This window comes from Callorhinchus milii, unplaced genomic scaffold, assembly GCF_018977255.1.
Source record: "Callorhinchus milii isolate IMCB2004 unplaced genomic scaffold, IMCB_Cmil_1.0 Scaffold2, whole genome shotgun sequence".
NCBI lineage: Eukaryota > Metazoa > Chordata > Chondrichthyes > Chimaeriformes > Callorhinchidae > Callorhinchus > Callorhinchus milii.
The window spans coordinates 25,820,215-25,847,278 of record NW_024704743.1 but is presented as its reverse complement, the minus strand read 5'-3'; the positions used below and the strand labels follow the sequence as shown (position 1 = coordinate 25,847,278).

General features: G+C 41.1%; 1 protein-coding gene across 4 annotated transcripts in view; it reads left to right on the top strand.

Moving 5' to 3' along the window:
- The window catches only part of nkd2b (NKD inhibitor of WNT signaling pathway 2b), a 98,914-nt gene that overhangs the window by 45,672 nt on the left and 26,178 nt on the right, over positions 1-27,064 (top strand). For all 4 annotated transcript variants that reach the window (XM_042332057.1, XM_042332059.1, XM_042332058.1 and 1 more), the window contains exon 4: positions 21,451-21,511. In XM_042332057.1, coding sequence (XP_042187991.1) covers positions 21,451-21,511 — 61 coding nt within the window. The remainder of the gene's footprint in view (positions 1-21,450; positions 21,512-27,064) is intronic.

Here is a 27,064-nt window from a genome sequence, read left to right as displayed (position 1 = left end):
CCATACTATCCTGTCCGCTTCCTCACTCGGCGGGCACTGGCCTGCTTCATGTCCCTCCCCTGCCCAAACCGCCTTCGGCTTTTCTGTCCCTTCCCTCTGGAACTCCATCCCAGAATCCTTCCACCTTGCCCCCTCCATTGCCTCCTTCAAGGCCCATCTCAAGACTTTGATCATGCTTTTGGCCACCCTCCCACCTCCTCTACCCTCCACCCGTCTTGATTCCAAACCCCAGCTCGGGCAAAACCCTTAATTGTCCAGCGCCTTGAGACATCCTTCCAACACGAAAGCTGCTCTATAAATGTAATTTTATTACTATTAATAATTATTGCAGCCCGATCCTACCTTGTCTTTACTGAGTTTTCCAAAAACATCATGAGATTTATGGTGAAAATCAGTAGAAGCTGGCTTTAAAGATCTCTGTCCATTGTTCCTTGTGTTGACCCACTTTCGCTCAACTGCTCGACACCCAAGTTCTGCCCTTGGTTTAAGTCGTATTTGATTGTTCTTCACTTTGCCTTCGACTTCGCACGCTTAGGCTTTATATCTTGATGGCCTAGCATCCAGTTCCAATGAGATGATTTAGTGTGTGCAGAACACCAGAGAAGTGAGCTCGTGCAGGCTATTATTATAAGTGCTTGCTCAAGGCTGTGAAGTGATGAGTCTCATGGGCAGTGTCACGTTTAGGTGTTTTTTGTTTGCAAACATCTTTTTTAAAAGAACCGTCTGTAAGAAAAGGTCAATCTCTGCCGAACATCAGATCCCACCTACTTCAGGGCCCTTCTTATTGCAGACTGTATTCATTATTCTCTGTATCACTCGTTCTAAAACCTCAGTTAGATGGGGAGCTATCAGAAGACAGCAGGTATCCATTATTGTCTACATACGAACTCCCTCCCCCACCCCTCCTCAAATTAGATTACTTTTGTGCAATCACTCACTGGTATCCATTATTCTGTATAGAAGTACTTTAATTTCTCCCTTCAGTCACTTCCAAGAACGAAATTTCATCTGAGTTTGATTTTAAATTGTTATTTACCCACTGCCCCTCCCCCAGAGGTAACCACAGCACAAACCACCATGTCCTGCTTGAGAGCTATTTTCTCCAGAGTAATTGCTCTCTCGAGTGACTCTGATAGTAAGATACAAAGGATTGTGTTTGAGGATGATTTCCTGCCGTTGAAAGGACTTTGATTAATAGTTACGTCTAGTGTGAAAACCTATTCCTCTTCAATTGGATCTGCTGTGACAAATCAGCATTTTATCACTGAACGGGAACGTTTTAGATAAATCTTTCTCTCTGTGCCAAGCTGAGGGCCAACTAAAAGCTCAAGAGCAACCAGTGTGAGATTGATGGCTTATGTGTATATATTTTCTATTTTTATAATATATAACATGTGACCAGTGTACTGAAGACTTGGTAAAAAAAATATCCTGGTGCTTGAGTCATAGGAACCGCTACATACAACCAGCCAAGCCAACTAGTTGTTCGCAATACTGCAAGATTGCCCTCAGACTTCAGGGCTTTTCCTATCTGTGTCTGGCTCCAGTAAAACTTGGGGAAACCTCTATTTTGCCTTTCATCCTTTAAGGAACATGGGTCTCTCTTTTGCAAGATTAAATTCATATAAATTTTAACATTTTGGCTCGGCGCCAACTGTAGTACCTTGTTATAGGAAACTAGTCAGCTGGAGTCATTCAGTATATACTCTTTAAATGGCATTCTCTAGAGGGTGCAGTATTCTCTTTGAGGACATTCTTGACTCCCACCAGTCTACTGCTGCCAGAAGACCTTACTGTAGATGCTGTGATCAGGAGCATGATTTTTCAGGGAATAACGCGAAAAAAGATGGTTGGGTAACACTCATTTGGTTAAGATCAGGGGTAGACTTCATTTTCCTGTCCAATTCCAGAGCTAATGGATGAGTGCTATCACTGGGGTAGGTCAGTGGTACTGGGATTATTTTTTTGGCACTTATTTCTCTGCAATGAATAATGTTTACATCTGATGTAGCACCTTTCACGTCAGGTGAACGACTAGTGTTGTTACACACTTGCTAATTTTGGTTGATTCAGTGGGAGTCAGATAGAGAATTACTTGCACAAGAGAGACACAAGTGAAAAAAGACATTTTGACCCATTTAAGCTATTCCTTCCATTGGAACAGTAACATATTTGAAGCTTCCAGTTGAGGTTGCAGTTCCTTACTGCAAGTAGGTGTGTGTTTTTTTCTTACAAAAGCTTTTTTTTTAAACAGAATCCTAGAATACTGCTCTTTAAGTGACTCTAATAGTAAGCCAAAGGATTGTGTTTGAGGATGATTTCTTACTGTTGAAAGAATTCTAATTAAGTTACATTTAGTGTGAAAAACTTTTTCCTCTCCAACTATACAGGGATCACTGATTGTTATTTATTGCTGTTTGGTTTTAATTTGGAGTAACTGATCCTTTTTAATCCTACTTTCCAAGTATGAAATTCCTTGCGGTCTTGTCTGCCTCTTGTCCAGCTTTTCAAGCTGAAACTTTGGGCCGGCTCCTCCAAGGGAGCTATCTGTTCCAATCTAATCCCAATTGCCTGCCCTTTCCCCATAGCCTTTTATATTGTTACGAATGTTTTTTTTAAAAAGTAAAACAATTGAAAATATTATTTTATATTATATAAAGTCTCTCTTCAGCAGTTTGAATTCTACTGTCAGTGTTTTGCTGTTATTTTCTACTGCCCTAAAGAACAAACTGTTGTTATGCCAATAACTGAAAGCAATTGTTGGAAGTTTTTGAAACTCTTTTTTGTTGTGTAGAACTAAGTTTTCCCAAACTTTCTTTTTAATGGATGAAAGTGGAGATGGTGAATAGCATTAAAGGGGCCCCATAGGCTGCAAACCATCTTTCAGTATTGTTGTAATGTACCCTCTGTGTACCTCAGCTCCACATATGTAGGTATTATTCAGATTGTCACATCTGAAACTGTTTTAGCTGTTGAAATGGAGACTTAAGCTTCAAAGCCTTCAATAGTGTTTCCAGACTGCCCTGGCTGGCAGATCACCTTGATATTAAATTCCATTCATATGCTGAGCGTGGGGCTATTGTGCCTTTATTACATTACCAGAGCTGTTTTTCATACAATGTTAGTGGATTAGTGCCAGATGTGGTTCACAGAAGTTGAATATGGCATCTGCAAACAATTGCAGGAAAGTACAGTACTTCAACATAGGAGATTTTGTGCCCAGTTTTTGTTTCTGTATTTGCGCTCAAATACTCGTTATTTAATCATGTCCGTTTTTTTATATACACTTCATTCATCATTTGACACTCCTCCAAATGAAAGCATTTGCAGCCAGTGCATATTCTTACTCTTAAGGTGGTTGCGCTGTATTCTGAGTGAGTGGAGGAGAAATGAACTTTATCCTACTAGTGAGAGAGAACTTGAATACCTGTCTTTTTTATACGCAAGCCAGTATATTCTAATGTTAAACTATAAATAAGAGGAAGGTGTTTCAGATCAACATTTTAAAAATGAGCAGGAACAAAAATAAAGGAAATTACTTCAAATGTGGTAAGAGAGATGCCCCAGAAAAGGCCACTTTTTCCATGGGATTTTTTTTCTTTATTTCAGGACAGCAAAAAGAAAGGAATAAAAGTGAACTTTGTACTACTTGTAGGAGTTCAACAGGAAATGAGTATGGGCACTGTTAGCTTGAGTCCAAGTCAGCATAACTTAACAGTAAAATACTGCCCACAATTAGGCATCAATTGGTGCTAAATTAAGAATTTCACTCCCGGTGGCTTGTGTAGGGAATGAGAGAGTGTGACATTGGTGCTCTCACAAGTGGCCTTCTGAAGTGGGAGTTGAATCAGCTGCTGAGACACATAAAGAGATACTAACTGTTTTTTGATGTACAGTAGAAACCCGGTTTGCGGTCACCTCGGTATTCTAGCCACCTTACAATTGTGGGCACATTTTCACAGTCTGTTTTATGGTCTGTACTAAAAGATAGTCTGTCTTGTCGGCTTCAGTGAACCGGGCACCTCACTATACAGAACAACGGTCATTGATTGGGGCCACTACAGTGCCCTCCTCCGCTTCAAACGTGGTACAAACACCCACCCCTCCACTACTAACCTGCACACAGTGTGCTAGGCCTCGGGGTTCTCATGCTGTTTGCTCGTCGCTGCTCCTGTGGGTGGAGTGGGCTCTGGTTTCTCATGCTCGACACGGGGACTGTTGGGATCGTGGAAGTGGCGTGAGCGAGATATGGACTTGGCCCAGCGCCCACGGCCTAACCTGAGCGCCTGCGGCCAATTCTTGATAAGCGCTGTAAACATGCCACCACGGAAGGAGTTGTCCTTACATGAGAGAGTGGACTTGATCAAAAACAGTAAGGGCAAAAGTCATAGATATTTAGCTGTGATCTATGGCATTGGCAGAATACAAGTTGAATGCATTCTCAAAAGGAAGGCTGAATACATGACAGCTTTTGTTTTAAATGGAACAATGCCTTTATTTTAATGGGATTGCAAAGTATGGTTGTTGAATGTTCATCACCCTTCTCCATTACCAATGCCGTTACATCAGTGACCTGATTCATCCGACCTATTTCAGTAATCAGATCACATCACTAAGTAGGTCACTTTTGCCCAGTCACTTGAGTGACCAGATTAGTGAGGTTCTACTGTACATTCTTACGTTTTCTACTGTGGCATGAAAAACCTTGGAAGATTGCTGCTCCAGGTAAAGAAAATTAATTTATCAGTATGTGTACGAGAAATACTCGTGATCTACCCATATATTTGTAAAACCTAAACATCATGTGCGGAAAGTGATGAACTTTCATCACCATTAGAGACTGAAGTAAATTGGCACCTTTCTGACCAACATACGCACTCTTCTTGCCAACATACGTAGTTCTTTGACATGCTTTGTTTTTGTCTGTCCTTTTTATTCCTGTATGTTTCACGCAGTATTTGGAAGTGGGGATAGACAGAAACAAAACCATCTTAAGTTTGACAGTGTTAGGGAACAAATTGACCAAATACACAGGGATTTGGATTGATGGGAAAACTCTGGCTTACTACTGGAAAATGTAATTTGATATAGATAAATGCAAAGTGGTATGGTTGGAGAAAGAAAAAGCAGAAGAAATAAAAACTAAATGCTATTGGTCTACAGGACATAACACAAGAAAGATTTGGGGACCCTGGGGGAATGTATTGCAATAAAGTGAACAAACAAGATTTCAGAAATTATAATTAAAAGGATAGAGCCTCTGCCTTGAGAGTGGGTAATGCACTTATACAACCCATTTAATAAGCAGCTTGATGCAGTGATGGGGGGGAAGGTAGGGTGGGTGTTCTGGATAGATGAGTTTGAATGGGCCCAAGGCCTTCATCCAGATCAGTCTTGTGAAAGCACTAGGCTAACCCTACATGTAGTATTGTATGCAAATCTAGTTATGTGTATAGCAGTGGGAAATCCTGGGATAGGAGAGGTTGTAGTGAAGGGAAATCAAATTATTATTTGGGATTAGGCATCTGAGCTATAATGAAAGGCAGTAGAAGCTAGGAATGTCTATTGCTATAGAAAAGCTGATTTGAGGCATATCCTATTAAAGCATTCAGGATTGCAAGGAATATCGCAGCAGCTGGACAGATACTTGGCTGAATAAATCAACTGAGTGGTATAGTTAAAGTAGGGTCTGCATTGTGTGTATGGTTTTACTTGCTACTCACACTATATGGATGCAGAAAAGGGATTTTTTAAAGTCTAAACCGGTTTCTTCATGCACTAACAATGCAATTGGGTTTGTGATACATTTGCTTGTGTCTTAACAAAAAGTCATAATTCTGCATGTTAATAGAAAGACATAAATAGCTCAAGATTTCTGTAAGTGCATGTTTCTACAAAGGAGCTTTGCTTTCTCTCTTGAGTGTTGAATCTTTATTGGATGGGGAAGAAGAATTTAATATTTAGTGAGAGTGGTAGATCTCAAGATTCAATTGAGATACAGTTTTGAAGTATTTCGATATAGATGGGGTCGGGGGGGGGGGGGGGTAAGATCTCAAGCATGCAAGTACAAAATTAAGCAGATGGTACCAGAGTTGTGAAGTTTGTTGTTCATAGAATATTGAGGTTGTTACAGTATTTCAGTCCTTGAGGTTCTTGGTTCAAAATTTGTTTGGGTATACTCAACTGCGGTATCTTGTGTATGTATGCAGGGCAGTCTCCCTGGAGCTGATCTGTCTCCACAGGTCTGCAGTAATCTACAGCAATGTTAATTTTTGTCACTCTGAACTGTTTATACCATTGGTGAGATTTGATACAAAGACATGTCCTCAACTCTGCCCAAAATTTACCCTGAAACGTCAAAAGAAAATTTACACACACAAAAATTGATGGAAACAAAATAAAAAATTGTGCAAGCACATCTTGAACTGACTTGGGGTGTACTCTCTTGATGGAACAATGTGGGGGGGAGTTTGCAGTGCTTGGGCGCGTGGTATTTTTTGAAACTATGATTGAAACTTGGGAAGTTTCATAACTCATTCCTTGTTTTGTGCTGACTATAACAAGGAAGGTGTTGTGCAACACCACACGTTTCTTCCTTATAATATTACAACAACAACAAGATTGCATTTATCGAGCGCCTTTCACTCTCTATAAATGCTCGTCATTGCTCTCATTGCCACTTTTTGCTATTCTATGTGGTGCCACTACTCGAATATACGGGCGGATTTCGACTGCAGAAGTGTTTAAAAGCAGGTATTTCCTTGATCTAGAGAAGGGGAGTAATTCAGGGTGATCCTAGCAGTGTAAGTATGACCATGTACCATGACCATGAAAGTGGTAATATATTTACTGTATAATCCTTGCATTTGATTTAGCATCTTGTCATGTCGGATGGAGGCTCTTCACAGGATTTGCTGTATTTGTATTTGTAGGCAAATGTGGCAGCATAATTGCACACAGCAATGTCCTACAAACAGTCACAAAACAAGTTGAATTTTTCTTTGGGTGTTTGTTAACTAGGACACCGGAACAAACTCCCTCCTCTTTTTGAATACTGCCATGGGGTTTTTAACGTCCACCTGAACAGACAGATGGGACCTCCAACAATGCAGCACAACTCCAGGATTGCATTAGAGTGTCAGCTTAAGACTATGTGATTTCAAATCCCAATGTGATAGGGATTTATCTTGCTGAACTCTGAACATTATAGCACACACTTGTTGCTCAAACTGCATGTGTTGTGGGGAGGGAAGTTTTAAGAGAGAGTGAAGCAAAAGCAATGCCGATGTTTGTCTTTTATTGATCCGCTGCTCATTTATATACTTTGATGCATTTTATTTTAGAAGTGGGAAATCCCACCATCTATTACCCAACCTATGCCATGGCAAGAAATAATTTCTGCTCTTAAATCTGCCTACGTTGGTTCATTCCTCAACACAGTCATCCACTGATATGGAAGAAGCACATTTCCTCCAACAGAGCTTCTCTTCAGACAATCTTGTTTCTTTACATTTAAAGGGTGTAAAGCACGAACACAGCACGATCAACCAGCTGAAGTCTGTCATCCAGCTTATGTACTTGCAGGTGTGACCTCTGGGCTCAGCTTCTTTATGATTAAAGCTTCAGTCCGTGAATGACTAGCAGTGCTCTCACCCTACTAACCAACCTCTGACAGTAACAAAAGCGTGTGGAACTTAACAGCTTATAGATAAGCCTGTTCTTTCTGAAGTGTAAAGACGACTAAGTAAAACTGTTACCCAGTAGCAGTCCTGTAAGAATTCCTCCACTGTCCATTGTACACTTAGATTGGGCTTGGGGACCAGTTGTTGTTCTCTAGCATAGTGATCTGAAATTAACAGCAGGCTCTAATGTGCAGTGAACCAGAGTTGCAAAGAGCGACTCCTGGTGAGAACAGGAAATGTGTCCCAGTGACCTATGGGAACTCCAGTGACTTCAATTAGATCAAGCTGGAGCAGATTTCCTGTTTGTCAGTGGGGCACATTTCCGGTTGCAAACAGGGGTCGCTATTCGCAGTTCCTCTGATGAGTTGCCACGTCGACCCGAGTGATATCTTATGCATCTAGGTTCAAATGTAGGATGTCTAGAAAATATAATTGTTTTAAAATGAGATCATGGGTTAAGTGTAGAAAAGTGTCAGTATTTTTGATAGGGTCAGCTCTCTAGGTGACCGTGTATTCCCTATTGATGGCACTAAATAATGTATATATGGATGGCTTGGTAGAATAACCCTCGCGTCCACTCACTGGCTTCAGCGGCGATTGAGCACTAGTGCCGGTTCTCGCATTGATTCTAATGCCTCTGTTGCTGGTGACTGTACTGTCAACACAACACTCTATCTTAGGATCATGATGCAGACTTCTCCTTAATTCACATGCAGAATATGGATTATTTCATGCAGAGTAAATTAAAGATTGTCAAATACGCTGCTTCAAACCCAATTTTGTTCACTTAATAATAATAAATAATAATAATCCTTGCTTTTGGTTTAGCCCCTTTCATATTGTGAGGACATCCCAAAGCGCTTCACTCGATTTATTAATAATAATTATAATCCATACATTTGATATACTGTAGTGCCTTATCACATGGTTGAGACGTCTCAAAGTGCTTCACAGGATATAATAATAATAACAATCCTTGCATTTGATATAGCGCTTTTCACGTTTTCTAGACGTCTCAGCGCTTCACAGAATAAACTGTAAAGTGAATTGACTGTACATTTTGTGGGCGAGATGCAGCAGCCAATTGCGCACAGCAGTGTCCCACAAATAGTCGTGGATTGAAGTGACCAATTTATTGTGTATATTTATTAATATACAGTCAATTCACTTTACAATGTGTTCTGTGAAGCGCTTTGGGACGTCCTCCTGACGTGAAAAGCGCTATATCAAATGCAAGGATTATTATTATTATTATTGTTTTTTTCTTGAGGGATTATTATCAGGCGTGTGGAGTAAGGAAACTTGTAAAATTACTGTAAAATGGATTGACCATGTATTCTCTGGGTAAAACACAGCAGTCAGTTGCTCACAGCAATGTCTCACAAACAGCCACAGAGTGAATGACCAATTTTATTTGGAATTATTGACCACGGCACTGCAAGAAACTCCCTTCTCTTTGAAAAGTGCCATGAGATCTTTACCGTCCACCTGGGCAGGCAAATAGGATCTCAGCTTAACATTTCATTTGAAGGAAGGCACCTCCGGCAATGCTAAACATCCTCTGCAGTGCATTGTCAGCTTTCATAGTGTGAGTTCATGTCCCGATGTGGGGCTCAAACCCAAAACCTACTGACTCAGTATTGAGAGTCCTACCACTGAGCCAGGCTGATGTACTTAATAAATGCCTAAAGACATGACTGAAGTTTTGGGGCAATTTTTGTTTTTCCCCTTCATGTCATTATTGAATGTCTACATTCCTAATCGATTAATATACTAAACATTGGAGTGAAAAGGTATTGTTTCTGGTGAATACCATGTGGTAATTTTTGGATGTACTGCACGTTTGTCAAGAAACCCTATTAGGCCAATTATGTTTGGGGCCAGTTGATTATTATTGAGGGCGCTGTTAAAGATGGACTTCATGATTTACCTGCGAACTGTGTTATGTGTCATTTTAAGACTGTTATCTGCGGAGGGAAGGGGAAAAGAGAAACTGGTCTGATGTCTGTCCAGCATTTGGTGAGGGGCCAGGTGAGAAATTGCTGGTCCTGAGCAATGGCTTTAGGGCCTGATTGCTTCCTCTTATCGGATGTCTGCTGTTCTGCTTAAATGCTAGTGCTCCCAGTTAGAGATTTTGTTTCACGTAAACCTAAAGTGGTCGTCAGATTTTTACCACTCCAGTAGCGCCACTTGTAAATCCTGGAAAGCCAACTTAAATTGCTCAACTGTTGGGTTTCCCACTTTTGTGTAAACGATATAAGCTAAACCCCAGATGTCAGACTGTGCCAAATGAGCTACTACAGGGGCAATACCAAACTGAATTGGCAGTGTGAGTTCTAGATTCTGTCTGTTTTGTGCTGCATCTCATTCAGTTCCTCACAATGATGGGGCTGTGTCCCAGCTGGTGACCCATCTTTGTCACAGCATGGGGTCAGGATTTTTCAGTAGGTCTTTGGAATGTGTAACAAATCCCTTAAGCTTTATCAGCTATTCCTTGTGCACCACGAGCTCTGTGCAGGCCAAGCACTGAGAATACAGCTCCAGGAATGCTTTCCTATGGCCAGAAACCGAGCGAACATCCTGTTTGAGCTGTTAAATTGTTTCCCACACATGTTTGGGTCAGATTTGATGTGAGTTTGTTCTTGGTTAGCTCTCCTTTCAAACTAAGTAAACTTTTGTTTTTAATTTTTTTGTGTGTTTGTGTAGTTAGGTCGCAAGTGATTCTGAGCACACTGTTCTAGACCTTTTATCGTCAGACTGCAACTCCAGAATGTGTCGATAGAAAGATCTGAGGGACACAAATGGTCCAGACTCTAAATTACTGTATTTAATACATGCTTCAAAAGTAGTTTTGTCTTAAAATCAAATTCAAAAGTTAAATCACCATCTTCTGCCAAGTGTAATTTCACGTGCATCTATTTGTTTATCAACATAAATGGATTAGGGGTGGGGTACCTTGGGTACAGGTAAGGCACAATGTAAATATCTCAGCATTCACCTGAATCTTGCAAAGTACTTTTACTTTTTCTCTTCTTCTCCGATTGACCATGGAATTCTGATTATTTTGCTGTGCCTTTAGAATGGCAAATCTCAATACAAAGATGCAGTGAAAAGACTTGAGATTTTTAGCGATTGGCGTAAGATAGATTCCACTTCTCTCCCCCATCCCACCACCACCGCCCGTCCATCTGTCACTAATGTCAGTTAAGTCTGGACCCATATTCTCTTTGGTAATGCAAGTCTTTGTCCAAGTGAATAGGATTTACTATCCAAACAGGTCAACTATGTTGCTAAGGGCCTTGTTCGAGTGTAGTGTCCTATGGGTACCAGAAGTATAGTACACTTCTAGCTTTCGGCTTCCAGATTATCGGGTCACTGCTAACTTCTCTTCCTGTATAATGTGTAATTGCGCAGTGTACTGATGTTGCTTTGTGAAGTGATGTCTCTGATGCTTCCTGCAAATAGTGTGAGTGCGCAGGAAGTAATGTCAACAACCTGATTACCTGGAAGTTGGCCATTTTTTGTGCTCACTTTTAACATGGCACCTGAGATATTGTACCTAAACAATAGCTCTAAATTAGCTTTAATGGGAGTCTTCTATACCTAACCTCTGTGATACATCTTTGAGATGCTCACCAGTAAGCAGTAGATGGGGCTAAGTATCTAAAAATAATATAGTCTGGGCCTTTTAACGTGTAATGGCAAGCCGAATTGGGTGTCTTAATTGTCATGTTCCCTAGTATTCTGTAACTCAGTGAAATAAGTTTGTTTAAATTCCTAAAGGACAAACCACTGTGTGAGTAGAGGACGTTGCATGCAATTTATATTTTAAATAAAGCCAGAATATAAAGTGATACACAGTCCAGGAGACCTATTCTTCCTTTAATCGTAATAATATATATTTTTTAATTGTCCCGCCTGAAGTGAATGCACTGTATTCAACATCTAACAAACTAGACTGTCAGCTTGCTTCCCTAGTATTCTGTAACTCAGTAAAATAAGTTTTGTTTCCCACCCCTTTAGTTTTTTTTGAAAACCGTTGTTCTATCCTTGCTCGCTTCTCTCTCTCTCCTCTCAGATTTGTGTTTCTCTGTATGGAGACTTGCAAGAAATATTATATTTCGGCCTTGCAAGCCATTAATTGCACTCTATCCAGAATCCTATATATTAGCTGGGAACTAGAGTCCATGGAGAATATATCCCAGTTATTATTTTAACCTCTTTACCCCTTCCCTCACACATAAAAAATCAGAGGCAGTGTTCTACTTCCCAACCCTTATATATCAGTATGACTAGAGACATTTTATCCATAACATTGTCAAATGTAATTATTAATTCCCTTTCTTCAGTCTCCATCAAGCCTTCCAGTGTCAAAGCACAACTATTTTTTAATAAAAATTCCCAATTGGTCCATGACCTCATCCACTATTACTTGCAGTTGTCCTGAAGTAGATTTGCATTAAAGCTGAATATTACAGCAGGGATATAAATTGGGAGGGAAAGCCTTTACAAGATCAAACAGTGCATCTTTTGCACTGCAGTAGAGATGATCTCAATGTAAAATACAATTTGTAATCTAATTTTCTTGGGGAAATGATTGATGGTAATTCAGGACTGTGTATCACTTTATATTCAGGCTTTATTTAAAATATAAATCACACGCAACGTCCACTACTCACACAGTGCATTGGCAGAATCACTAAACCTTGATCTCTGTGTCTTTTGATAGGTCACTGATCTTGTTTCTCATTCCTTCAAAGGCACAGTTCCTTCAAGTCTCTCTTAAGTCTTATAGACGCCTATCACCTCTTGCCTTTAATGCTTCCACTCTTAATCCTTCTTCATCTATCAACATTCTTGGCTTCACTATCTCCTCTGATCTCATATGAAATTCTCACATCTCCATTGCTAGAACAGCTTCCAAGAAGCTCAGATTCCTCCTTTGTGCCAAACATTTATTTTCTCCTCTGACTCTTAACTCTCTAAAACCCAAATGTGTTCAAGACTTGAATGCTACTCTCGTATCTGGGGTTAGTCTTGCAAATGCCTCTTGTTACCCCGGAACAGAATAAAAGCAAAAGATTATCATCCTCGCCTTTGGGCTCCAATCTTTTTACATACAGCAAGAGGATATCGGTTTTGTGTTCCAAAGGGCAATTTCAGGACAGATACAAGGAAATATTTACTTACCCAGAGAGTAATTAATGACTGCAACAAGTTACCAGGAAGAGTGACTGAGATCAGGACAGGGCCTAATTTAAAAACAATGCTCAATGCTGTGATGGGAGCATGGAAGGTAATCTGGAAGGATGAGATCTTTCGTCCAAACCTCTCTTGTTATCTTGAAACCACTGCTTGGTTTTACTTCTAATCTTCCCAAACTTTATATTGATCTTAACCTTAGCTCATCACAATTTGATTGTTAGAAACCTGTGAATAATGCCTCAACTGAGTTTTCAAATCCATTTTGGTTTCAGTGTTATTACAGAAATATTCACGGACAAAACCAAAGAATCCATCTCTGCTTATTTAGTGTTGGACAGATCTTGGGGATTTGACGTACCCTTCCAGAGTGTAATGAGGATAAGATGCATGAGGTGTTAAATAAAGATCTGTGATTTCCCCCATCCCACGACGATTTAGAGGGCATTAAGCAATGATAAAGCACTATATTAAATCGCAGATTATTATTGTTAATAATAAAGTGGTTCTAACTCATCTGCTGCAGCTAGAGCCTCTAATCACAATTCCCTATTCCTTCCTTGTGCCCTTTTGTATTTATCCTCTTCAAATATTTATCCAATTCCCTTTTAAATGTTTGCATAAGGTTTCTAACTCTGGAAATAAATGAAGGCTGGATTTCCTCTGCGTTAGTTATGTTGAAATGGGGAGGTGGGGGGAGTCTGTTTTTCCTGCTGTTGTTTGTCAGTGTAATGAGCTATAGATGGACCTCCCCTACCAAGTGGCCTCTCGAGAGCTGACAAACATCTTTGGGTACTGTACTCACAACTGAGATTGACCTCTCTGCTTTTGCTGAGACTTGATCCTGCTGTTGCAATGATTAAAAATGTTTGAACACTGCCCAACAACTTGGCTAGTGTTGACGGTATGTCTTTATATATTTATGGCATGCATGGATGATTGGAACAGCACCAAATCTACTCTGTGTAAAAGACTCGACATGCTAGGCGCACGGCTCCTCTAGGTAATGCTCCAAGAATAGTGGTGGGATAGAACTTTGATCAATGAAAGCAGTTTTTTTTCCACGGTACACTTGCCAAAGTGAAGTCCGACTTTGATCATGGCGGGGGTGGGGGAGAGGAGGAGGAAGTCAGCCAATGGGGAAAAGCAATTGCTTGTCCGGAGTGTCTGGTGCCAAAACCCCTTGGAGAGATGACGAGTTCTTGGTGCTTCGGAAATAACTGCTGAAAGCTGAGCTGCTCCTTCCACATCTGGGTTTGTGTGCCAGACCTGGCTGGCTTTATTTTAAAAAGAGCTCCAGACCAGATCTGGAGGTTGTAATTAAAATGCTGGGGCCCTGGCTTGAAAGAAGAGTGATGAGAATTTTTTTTGTCGTTTACCTTTTACCTCTCCTCCGGGATGGAGCCAAATTCTCATTAAATTCTCTCCTTTAAAACCTTCATTTAACTTTCAGCGTCAGCCTTGCTACCTTACTGCCACAGCAATAACTTGCATTTACATAGCACCCTTCAATAGAGTAACGTCTGAGAGCTTCACAGTTTTTTTTTACTGTTTGTCTTTGTTTCTCCTCCTTTTCCCTCCAATGTCACTCTTTCACTGACATCCTCTTTGAGACATCTCAAAGACATGATAAGGCACTATATCAAATGCAAGGATTATTATTATTATCCACCTCTTGCTCTGCTGTTTAAATCGAGAGATGCTGTACAGTGAGTGGTATTTAAAGAGACTTCAATAGTCTCCTGCGGTGCATGTGTCAAGTACAACTAATGCAATGTTTTGTACCACAGTGAATGCACTATAAAAGGTTACTGACATCCACCTAGTGAGGATGTTCCATTCAAGAAATGAGGAAAGCTTCCATATGTAGGTGGCATGAATGTATGGAACTGTGCTTGGTTTGGATACTCTTAAACAGGGTGATGGATTTCCATGTATCTCAGATACCCACTGACCCAAACCAAAAATGATTCATGGATTTAAGGGACATTTTTGGGAGCTGTGGCTTTGACAAATTTACTATGTTTCGCCCACAAATATACTGTCAATTCACTTTGCAGTATATTCTGTGAAGCGCTTTGAGACGTCTAGAAGATGTGAAAAGCGCTATATCAATGCAAGGATTATTATTATTATTATGCTATTTCTTTAATGCTACAAAATCCAGATAATCACTGAATACCCTTTAAAACTACTATTATGTTTTCCCATTAAAAGATTTCTGGAAAACTGAAGTGGCCAGTGAACTAGTTTTAAAATGTTCCAATAGCTTGAATGCTTTATACAAGCTTCATTGTTTTATGTTTTTTTTATTGCCACAAGCTGAGGACTATTTAATTCTGTTTAGTGCATTAACCTGTTGCATATCATAGACAGATATTTGTTCTAATCTAGTTCGAGAATTGACATCCATGCAGATACAATGGGCCGAGTGTGTCCTGCATTCGTGGAGTCCTGTAGCTTAGTGGTCAGAACACTCGCCTTGCAAGTGAGAGAGTTCGATTCCCGGGCAGGACGAAACCTTAGGCAAGTTTCCTTACTTCATACTCCTCTATTTACTGAGTAGTAAGGAGGAAACCGGTTGTTAGTTGATTGGCAGATCGCTTTCTGTGGGTAATAATCCCTCCATCCCACAAAAAAATGTGGTCACTCAATCTGCGACTGTTTGAGGGACACTGCTGTGCGCAATTGGCTGATATGTTTCGCCCACAAAATACAGTCTATCCACTTTACAGTATATTCTGTCAAGCTCTTTGAGATAGCTCAACGACGTGATAAGACGTTATATCAAATGCAAGTATTATTATGATATATTATCTGCGTATCCCTCGTGTAAAACCTTGATCCAGAAATAAGTTTTTTTTAAGTCTTTTGAATAACCATTACAAATAATTTGGCCAAATCCGATTTCTTTCAGTGTTCTGAACTTTTGTTCACTGTTAAGTAGAATACGGTGATGTTTACTCGTTGTTCATGTAACTTGAGGGTTTGATGCCGGGCTTTGTAAATGATCTGACTGGTCAGTTGTAGTGGTTGCCGGTCAAGCCCAGGTAGCACAAAAACAGAGCATATACTTTATTCAACTGTGCTGATATCATTTTCCTGAAGTATTCTGGAAAAGCATTTGTCAAGCATATTTGGTGTTTTTTTTGGTGGAGCGGGGTAGGTGAAGAAAGGAGAATATCCTGGAAAACGCTATTTTCAGCATGATAGCCTCACTCACTGTTTTGCCTCTCACCACATTTTCCATCATCTCATTTTATCTTGCATATCACACCAAAGAGACCTTTGCCCAGTTGAANTTTTTTGGTCAGCTGGGAGCCCGACACATGTGGAAACCCATCACCATGCCTAGGAGTATCCAAATCAAACAGAGTTCCCCATTCATCCCACCTATACATGGAAATTCCAGAGATGTTTAAAAGCACACTCTTTCCCTGGATGGATGCATCCTGTTTACCTAATTCAGGAGAGTATTGGATGCAGATTAACAAGAGGCAAAGCTGAGGGACCCCAGAATGTCCATTGAAGTCTAATCAGCTAAAACTGAACAGCTTGCCATTGACAGTACTGTCTAGCAAGATTTTTCACTACGTGGCCAGCTGGAAGCATTGTACCCATTAGGGCTTTGGCTTGTAGGGTTAACAAGTCCCCAGATGCAGCCGAAACACTCGTTCATGTGTTCATCATCTCCTGACTCAACTTTTCAAATGCCCTCTTCACTGGTCTCCCCAACTCCACCATGCACACGAACCAGCTGATTCAGAACTCCATCACTCGCATATTCACCTGCATTAGACTCCATACCTCATCACACCAGTCCTTGCCAGGCTTCATTCCAACCTGCTTATCCCCAACCCACAACTAGCTGCCTCCGCTCGACTGGCTCCGGCCTTCTGCATGTCCCTCGTGCCCTCTGTTCCAACATTGGCGACCGCGCTTTCAACCACTTTGTTCCGAAACTCTGGAATACTCTTCCTCTATCCTTCCGCCTTGCCCCTTCCTTCCTCATTTTCAGATCGGTGCCTGAAAACCTTCCTCTTCGACCGTGGCTACGGTCACCTCCTCCCCCAGCTCGGCATCGTGCTCAGCCACTGTCAAGCGCTCTGGGATGCTAACCTGCGTGAGGGACGCTATATAAATGCAAGTTGTTGTTGTTCACCTGAGTGGGAAGAGTTCCTGCCCCAGTAACTGGTCTGCCCTTCCAAATCCTGCTGATGAGCCCGGCTGGCTGTGCTGTCATCAGCAGTGCCCTGGAGTACCTGGCTCAGGAACTGGACTACCGAGACGGTAACAGAGGGTGGACTCAGTTCAAACTTGCCAAACATGTCACCTCAGATCCAATTCAGCTCCAAGAAGACCCCGCCTACCTCCCCTCCCCAAGGAGGATAGCGAGGAGTTGCATGAAGATAACAAGGAGTTGCATTTGTCCTTTTAATAAATCCACGCTTAACATGCAAATTGTTTCTCTTAATCAACCCAAGCATTAATATGTCAGCATTTAATTAATGTTCCGTGGCAAAAGTTAACCTTTAGCATTATGTTCCACTGACATTTCAGCAAATAAATTAAGTTTTAACCACACAAAAAATCTTTAGCTTTACATTCTGTCAAACCGTACCACAGCCACTCGTAAAATTTAAAACATTCATGTGCTGCTCCAGGCAGATGTACAGCTACCCTATTGAAAGGGCTTAGGTCACAACTTGTCTTTCCTCTCTTTTCCTTTTCCCCCCAAAATAAACTTGATCTGGGATCATATTCGAAGTAAAGCAGAATAAGTTTTAATGGAGCTCTGTAATACTGTGTACAAAGATTCTGGGCTCTCCACTGCATCCACTGCATGCACTAGATCCACTGCATCTATCTTCCCTTTCTTCTCAGATTTTTGCTCATTGTTGAAAATCTTTGGTAAAAGTCTTTGTGGATCCACTGACTGAAATGAGCAGCTAAAGGCCATGTTTCTGATAGACTGGTATTTCTGTGTTGCACTGTGAGACAGGAAGTCTTATACAAAGCTCTCTAGTGTTTCTCTTAGCTCTTTTCTTTTTCCTTTCCAAAAAGAGGCAGATTTGCTGCTGTTAGGAACCATTCTGGAGCTCTGGCTGATGTCACCTGGCCTATTTTTTTCTAGTGATGAAAGCCCCTGTGTAACCCAATGCCACTTGAAAGGCTGGAAATGGTTGAGTGCAAAGATGCTTGGCATTATAGCAATCCTAAAATGGAAACATTTTTTTAAAAAACAGCATAAAAAATGTAGTATTAGGGTTCAACTATGCATTTCCTTCAAAAAATTTAATTTTAGACCTTTATGAAAGTTGTTTATTTTTATTCAAAGTGATGTTTTTGCACATGGCAGACACTCTGCACCTCGTGATCATCGATGTACATTGAGCTGGTTATATCAGAGTGCGGGGAAGAACAGAGAGGAAGGCATAGGGAGAGGGGCACAGAAGGAGGAGGCAACAGAACAGGAAGGAGAATGTCTTCGGTCTTTATCTTTCTCCTGAACCCCCCCCCCCACCTATTGACCCCTGTTCCCTCTCTTCCCCTGAGAGGAATTTTGAGAAAGCAATCTTTTTGAAAAAGAGCTTTAAGTTGTACTTTTGTAGTTTGTTTGAACAAAAAGAGCACAAATGTGTTCAGGACATCCCTACAACATTATAAGGTGGTCAAATTTGTTTCCATTCTAGGTTTACTTCAATGCTGCTGCACATAGGATCTGTCATATAGTTTATATGTCTGTGTAGTTTATTTTAATACATATACACACATGCAGCAGAGGTTATTTTCAAAGCCATCAAGGCTTCCTTACACAGAATCTTGGTGTTATCCTGCCTCATTTGGAAACTAGCTTCTGAGTTAGGAGGTTGTGGGTTCAGTCCCCGCAACAGGCTGCTCTTGTGTTCATGGGTCTTTTTTACAAGTAATGAGGTACGACCACAGGTGCAGCTTGAAGTGTCCTACCGCCTATTACTTTCATCTAATGGTTTATCCAGTGCTGTTATCCAGTCCAGGGAACAACTTTCCCAGGAATTCCACAAGCCGTACATATTTTCTAATTGCCAGAATGCGCTCAGCCCTAACTTTCCCAAATGCCAAATTCTACCCTTTTTTGTTTCAGATTTGCTGTTAACCTCTTACAAGTCCCTAAGAATTTATCGACCAATGAATCCAGTCGATGACTGAACTGGGCTCTTGTTTTTCATTTCGCCCATAAAATACACATCTTAAATTCACTTTACAATATATTCTGTAAAGCGCTTTTAGACATCTCTGCATCATGAATAAGGCACTATATCAAATGCAATGATTATTATCTTTATATTTTGAAGTTGGAGGCTGAAGCTTTTTTTCAATTACTTTTTAATCTTGCGTTTTCATGTCAAAAATGTATATGTGTGTCTGGTGCATTTATCCGAAAGAAGATGCAGGGCACTTTGGACACTTGTGGAGCAATAGCGGGGCAACCTTTTTAAATGAAGCCTTTTGGTAAATTTTTGTAAAAACCCACAACCCCCCCCCCCAAAAAAAAAATAATAATATTGAAATTCCCTCGTGGGCACCAAGAGAAATGAAAGTGAAGGAAGCTGGTATTCGGATTATTAAACAAAGGTTCCTAGCAGATCTCTCCTGCTGGGGTTGCTGATTATTGACAGCTGCTTGGAAGAGGGTAGAAGAGGTTGCTTTTGCCTTGCTCTGCCCACGAGACTTCCTCCGCACCCCCCCCACCAACCCCCTCCCCTATAGCAGCAACAGCAACAATCCAGCGCGATCAGAGGAAGAGAGGATGACAGGAGACTTAGGCGCCTGCTCCTGCCTGGCAAGGGAAAGAGAGAGCCCTAATAATTTGCTCAAGTTGAAATTAAATGAAATGAGCCTCCACGCTGCTGAGGGACTGCGAGCCCCATTAAAGGGCGGATAGGGAGATTATGGGGTTTCTGATTTCACTGGATGGTGCTGTTCCCCAGGCAAGAATAATCGATTGGAGCTAGTAAGTCGCAATTTCTTAAGTAAAACCGTCCAAAATATCTGAACTGAGCGACGTCTTCAAAGTCGTCTTAATTTTATGAAAGAGATTTTGAAATTGGGGTTTGCGGAGGTGGAAACTCCCAAGAACACACGTAGAGAGTAAATTATGCCACGTGTTCCGGCTCTTGTAAAAATGCACAAGCTTGTTACGTTCCTCCTGCCATAGCGTCTCAATGTAACGGCATCTCTGCTGCCAGCACATGCTCATTTGCTCTGGTGTGTATCCAGTGCAGATGATCACTGTCTCTTGCGTGGTGCAACTACACCTTACTCCCTGGTCATGGTGATCTCAACTCTACCTATTTTTTGGGTCAGCTGAGTATATGATACATAGCCATCACTATGCTTAAGAGTTTCTAAACCAGACTCACCAGAGTTCCACAATGGAACCCACCTACACATGGAAATTTTCATTGCATCTGGAATGAAATACACACCCTGTTCTCTAATTCCAAGGATTTGACAGGCAAGACCTGAGGACCCCAGAGTGTGTGTTATGGTACTGCCTGGCAAGCCTTGTCCTGCTTGTCCAGCTAGGACCACTCTATCTGGCAGAACTTTGCTTATAGAGTTAATGGAAGCCAAGTGGGAAGAATCCCTGCTCCCACTGACTGTTCTGCTCTTTCATGTCCTGCTGACGAGCCAGGTTGGCTGGTCTTTCATCAACAATGCCCTGAAGCACAGTGAAGCCTGGCTGAAGAACCAGATCACAGAGACCCAGAGCTCGGACACACATCCCTTCCCAATGAGCGATGTTTCCACCAGTTTGAGTTGAGGAGTTTGAGCAACAATTGCGTAACTCTCTGCATACCACTCAAATATGGTACTGAGCCATCGATATATGAGTACGTGTTCAGAAATCTGGTAATGCCTTTCAGTAGCTATTGTCCCAAGCCTGAATTTGTTCATTAAGTATTTGATTGACATCTGCCTACAGCATAATGGAAGGATCTATACAGGATACCATGAGCATTTTTGTGGATCAAGTTGTTATACCTTGCCTTTCTAGGGATGGTACATGATGTAACAAGAATTGTTGTATTTGGCTTGAATAGGTTTGTGTGTGTGTGGGGGGGGGGTGGGGTTTGGGGGAGAGATATCTATAAACACCATAAACAGTGATAGGTAGCGACATTGCAAGCAGCTCTGGAGATGATAATCAGGGACTCTCACTTTCCTGGCAACTGAATGAGTTGTGAAAGGAACCAGCGAGTAAAGGCAGTGCGTTGAAACCTGGAAATAAACCATTTTAATGAAATTGCCTGCCTGTTCTTATCAATACAATAATTCCATTTTTTATACATAATATAATTTAAAGCAAAATGGGAGTAGGTTTCTCCTCTCAATCCTGGCTCATCCTAAACCTATCCTTTCTTTCTCTGTGCTATTCATCCAAGGCTCATGTTTTGGGTGAAACCGTTTGCATTTCTCCACAGCAGTCAGTTGGTTAATGGGGCCCAATCCTTGTTTCATCTCAAATGTTCTGCGGTCCTTTTCTATTGACTCATATTTCTTCCTTGTCTTGTTTCTGCAGGAGCTGCTGAATGGAGAACTGAAAGGAGGGCAGTTCCTTGATGACCAGTGCCCCCTAGAGGGTAAGTGACGAACACAGGGCTTTCATGTCTGATGGTGCTTGAGGCTGATCAATGCCAGATTCCGCAATTTTACAAAGGCATCAATATCTCTTTTAGAGGATAAGCCGTGACCTGGTTGGTGGCACTTTCACTTGTGAGACAGGTTTGTGGGTTCAAGCTCCACATGGGAACTTTGAACTCATGACACTGCAGTGCTGTGTGTGTGTGTGAGCGGGGGGATGTGAAGATCATATATTCCCAGTGTCCTAATGAAGAACAAGGACACTTCCTCTCAGGCACAGATTTATTGTTGTGACAGTCATTCACGGTTTCAATTTATTCTCCTGATTAACTTTACATACAGAGTCAAAATGTACAGTGCAAACTGCAAAACAAAATGTAGCTAAACGGGCAATTCCACTTTCATTGTTTGGTTTGCGTAGATGGATAGCTGGAGTTGAATGGACTACAGTGCGCTCCCCTTGGAGGGTGGGGAAGAGGGGGAGAAATCAGGCACTCCTCAGAACATTTGCCAGCTTCCTGCTTGCAGCATGGTGCGGTGATGTCAACAGTAACGGCATGGAAGTACCAGCTGTTGCCCGCTTTATAACCTGACCTGTTGCTGAGTGGGTCAGAGGTTCTAACTTGCAGGTTCAGGTTCATCTTGGGGGTGAATTGTGTAAGTGACTGCAAGGAGGCGCCAATGTTGTAGAATCGCAACTTTACCTCTGTTTAGAAAAAAACTTAAACCCCCAGCACCACCTCAAATCCAAAGACAGGTGTATTTTCCCTGAATAAATCCTAATTCCAAGATAGGTAATTGAAAAAAAAGTCTGCCATGCACAGTGTGCAAAATCTTGCCGGACATGACGAGAAACGTATAATTGTTTTTGGGGTGTTTGTTGCACCTACCCCAAGTTTGAAGGTGATTTTCCACAGACCAGATTACTGGCCCATATGGAAGCTGTAAAGCTAATGTCATATATTATGTCTAACAACATTAACTGCTATGAACTACTGGAGCCTTGGTTGAAATAGTTGTGATCGCTAATGTTACTTTAAACCACCCATTGCCATGTTTAGTCTCTTAGGTCAAGTCTGTCGATGTTGCCGCCCTGCATTATGGAGCTGTGCAATTAGCTCAAGGCATTGTAGAAGTAATTGGATTTAACTCAGTTATTGGTTGGGCTGAACCAAAATAAAGTTCACTGTTTAACTGAATAATTTAACCTGCCATGTGGTTGGATTGTTGACATTTCTTTTCATGCAGCATATCAAACACAGTCCTACCTCATTATATTGTAAGCTGTGGTTCAGCTTGGCTTTTTTCCGTTGTGTTTCGAAGATATAATGTTTTTGCACCAGCTCCCACAAAGACCTCTGAATTGTTAATAGGTGATGGTCATCAAGAGGATGGGTGGTGCATGTACGAGAGACTTGTATGTCTGACCCCTTTCTCCCCCTCCCATAAAAGGGGCATCGACCGTAATAATAAATGAATTCCCATTTATCTGTATTGAAGCATGAATATCAGTGAGTGAATTATCAAATTGTTAGTTTCTGTACAGATATCTAAGGACTTCTTTTGTAATCACAGGATGGTGATGATGGTGCAGACACCTATTCCCATGTTTAGGAACATCAAACCAGACTGAAAGCTCCACATATGTACGCCACCTACAGGTGGAAATGTCCCTTGGTCTGGAATGGAATGTGCACTCTCTTCCTGGAATGATAGTTCAGGCAAAGATTGGCAAGAACCAAAGCTTTGGTACCCCAAGAGTTAATGTTCAGGTATTACTGGAATTGACATAGCTAAAACCACGCAACTTGCCATTCCAAGCATTGGTGAGTTTCAACAACAACTTGATCTTATGTACTACATGGAGTAGTGTCTTGGAGCACTTCCTCTTGTTTGTACAAATAGATTGTCTATTAGAGCTTTGGCTTACATTTATTTAGTGCCTTTCACATTGGGGGGACCTCCCAAGGCATTGGACAGTCCAAGGTTTGCACCCAAGCTGGGAGTTAGAGGAGAAGCAAAAAATGGTAGGAAGTGTGGTCAAATAAGAAGGTCTTGCGGGGTGACCAGGAGCTGAGTGGGAAGTATTCCTTCCAGATGGAGGTGAATAGCTCCAGTCTGTGCTGTTGTCCTCCATTGGTTGAGCTCTACAGCAGATAGCTTATCAAATATTTCACCGGTTGAGTGATGGTGGTTAGAGATTTATCTCAAAACAAGGGTCTTAGTAGATGCAGAGCCTAGAAAACTGGCCATTTTATAATATTAGTTGTCTCTGGAGACTAACTCGTAGTGAATACACAGTATTAGACAGAACTGGCTACAGAGGGGCAAAGCTCTGTATTCACCTAATTCCCAATTTCTTTCCCTTAAGGAATTAAGAGAAGTGTTTGAGTGGAGCTTGAATTTTCTGGGCTATGATAATGGAGTCTGAACTAATTAGTAGGAAGTCATATCAAGAGCATTTACTGTATTTTAAGTACTGTACATTAAATGGGTTAACAAATCAAATATTCAGCGTTTGGTACCTTTTCGCCTTGAAGCATCACTTAACTGTTCTCTTTGAACCTATGCACCCTCTTGCTCTCTCGCTAGCTCTTGGAACTTATGAATGGCGGTGCTGCAAGCGAGACCAGCAAGAAGTATGTTAGCTACATCTAAGTGGGAGGGCACAAAGGTGTGAATAAGTGTTTCAGCAGCATTGGATGTGAGTTAGGGTAGCTTCCCTTCTCTCCTTCGCACACACACCTACCTTCCTGCACATAGGTTCTCCAGATGCTAAAGAATGCTAGCTAAGTAATTTTATTTAAAATTATTCAGACTAGTTCATTGCAATAGAATGTTAAGCAATAGACCACACATACTGCGTGTGATGTGTGTGTGTAGTCCAAGCACTATTTTCTTTTGCTGGTGTGTGAAGTATGAAGCATTTTAAAGGCTGCATCAAATTAAATCAGTCATGGGTAGCTCAGCTTTTGAAGAGATAATTACACAAGTTAAAAGATACCATTCCAGCACTAGCCTGTGATGTAGGCATTTCTGTAATGGTTTAATGGTTTAATCAGTTACAGTTTTACAACCCCCTCAGCACTGAATGTTTGTTTACTGGGTATTGGTATATCAGTTGCTCTCAAGGAATGACGAAAAAGCTGAAGACCAGCAGAGCTGCCTACTTCCTGACCATTCCCCAGGGCTTTCTATTTTCAAGGAAGGAATAGGAATGTTTACAATTTTGTAATTTATTTTCAAAAGTGAACCCTGTGTGCATGAGAAACAAACTTTTGAGCATTCTCTCCCTATTGGGAAATGCGAGCAAATATCTTTGAATACTGCTTTTCACAAATACATATTTTCAAATCTGATTTGCAAGCCTCACACTAGATATCTTGACGTGGTAGGCATAGTCATCAAATGCAATAATAATTATAATCCTTGCATTTTGATATTGTGTCCTATTATATCTTTGAGATGTCTCAAAGCACTTCACAAAATATACTGTAAAGAAAATTGAATGTATATTTTGTGAGTGAAATGCAGTAGCCAATTGCGTACAGCAGTGTCCCACAAATAATCGTAGATTGAGTCACATTATTATTTTTTGAGAGATTATTACCCCCGTAAAAGTGATACACCAATCGACTAACAACCGGGTTCCTAATTACTGCTAGGTAAACAGAGGTAAGGAAACTTGCCTAAGGTTTCTCCCTGAACGAAAATTGAACCCAGGTCCTCTCGGTTGTGAGACAAGTGCTCTAACCAATACACAATAGGTTTATTATTAATATTGTTTGTTAATTATCTCCATTTTGATTACCATAAAGCTAATGTCCAAGCAAAGTTTCAGCTGGTCAGCACAATATATTCACTAGTTGCCGCTTTTGTCAACCCTCTGTGATGGTTTTGGTAGTTCGGTTCCTGAGCCAGGTGAATCTGCAGTACTCCTGGACACTGCTAATGACAGGACAGTCAGCCTGACCCGGACTTGTCAGCAAGAATTGAGGGGGCAAAATGTATTTACCCGGTTACTGGGGGCAGGGATTCTTCCCATTTAGTACCTGTTAACCCTGCCAAACAAAGTCCTAAACAGTTAGCGTGATCCTAGCAGGACAAGTACCAGGAAGCTTGCCAGACAGTAGTCTCAATGGCAAGCCATTCAGTTTTAGCTGGTTGAACTCTAGACTACCGGACCGCAGACACTGGTAGTCGCTAAGCCTTCACTCTTGCCAACCTATGCCTTATGCGCTCGGAATTAGGTAAGCAGGGTGCATCCTACCAGGGAGAGAGTGCACATTCCCTTCCAGACTCAGCAACATTTCCAAGTGTAGGTGACGTACATATGTAGAACTCTTCTGTTTTGGGTACTCTAATAGTAATGAGTTTCCGGGTGCGTCAGATGACCAAAATAAAAGATTTCAATGAGATTGCGATCTGTGTTTTTAGGTTCCCTCACGGGGGAGAAGATTATTTCCCATTCTTGATTTTTTTTGTCTAAGTGACCAATATTGGTCATGGTTATTTTTTGGAGGGTGGGGTGGGTGGAGAGAGCAAGGATGTATATACCATTGCTCATACCAACACATTTCTCTAACAGAAAAGGTTACGCTTAACATCCAGTTCAGCAATATATTTACCAAATTAATGAGTTATTACCGGTTTGGAATTTCAATTCAAATTTCAGACGTTTTCTTCTTGTAGCCTATGAACCTCTGAGACGATGAATTCCTTAATCACTCCCAGGTATCGAATTATTGTCTGCATAATTTCACACCGAGTAAATGATATCAATCTGCTTGTTTGAATGGGAATAACATCTCTTCCATTATAAGAATTAAATGACCATTTTTAAAATATGGTTGAACAGATGGATGATCTAGCGATGTCTAGCTCTTCTCTTCCCCTCCCCGCCACCCCTACACATACACACATTTCAAATATGTTTGTGTCAACATACTGACTTGACTCTCTGCCTGGTTTGACCACAAAATATAGTCACACAAATTTTACAGTACAGCTTATGAAGTTCTTTGAGGCATCTTGACAACGCGATAAGTTACTCTATCATTATTGTGATTATGATTTGGTTCCCATTGCTTGCCCTATATCTGGAAGGTATGGGTTCAAGTGCTGTATCGGGACTTCAGGTCACAATCTAGGCTGACACTCCAGTACAGTGGAGAGAGTGCTCTGCTATATCGAGGTGCCATCCTTCATTTAGAAAGAATTTGCATTTTTGTAGACCTTTATTATGTCAAATCGTATCAAAGCATTAATTACTGTGAAGTGTAGTGACTGTTTTTACAAGGAAACACTGCAGGCCTTTGCACTTAGCAAGGTCCCTCCAAACAGTCATAAAGTGAATGAAGGATTGTTAGCCATAGACACTGGGAGAAACTTTTCTCTTCAAATAGTGTCATGGAAAGCCCATAAAAGTAAACTGGAAACTGGCACTTGACTGCTGACCCAAGAGAAATGGTTATGGGTTTTTGCAGTTAATTCGCACTTTGCTCGTGAGTGACAGGCATGAAATTTTGTTTCGCAGGCGCTGGCTGCTTTTT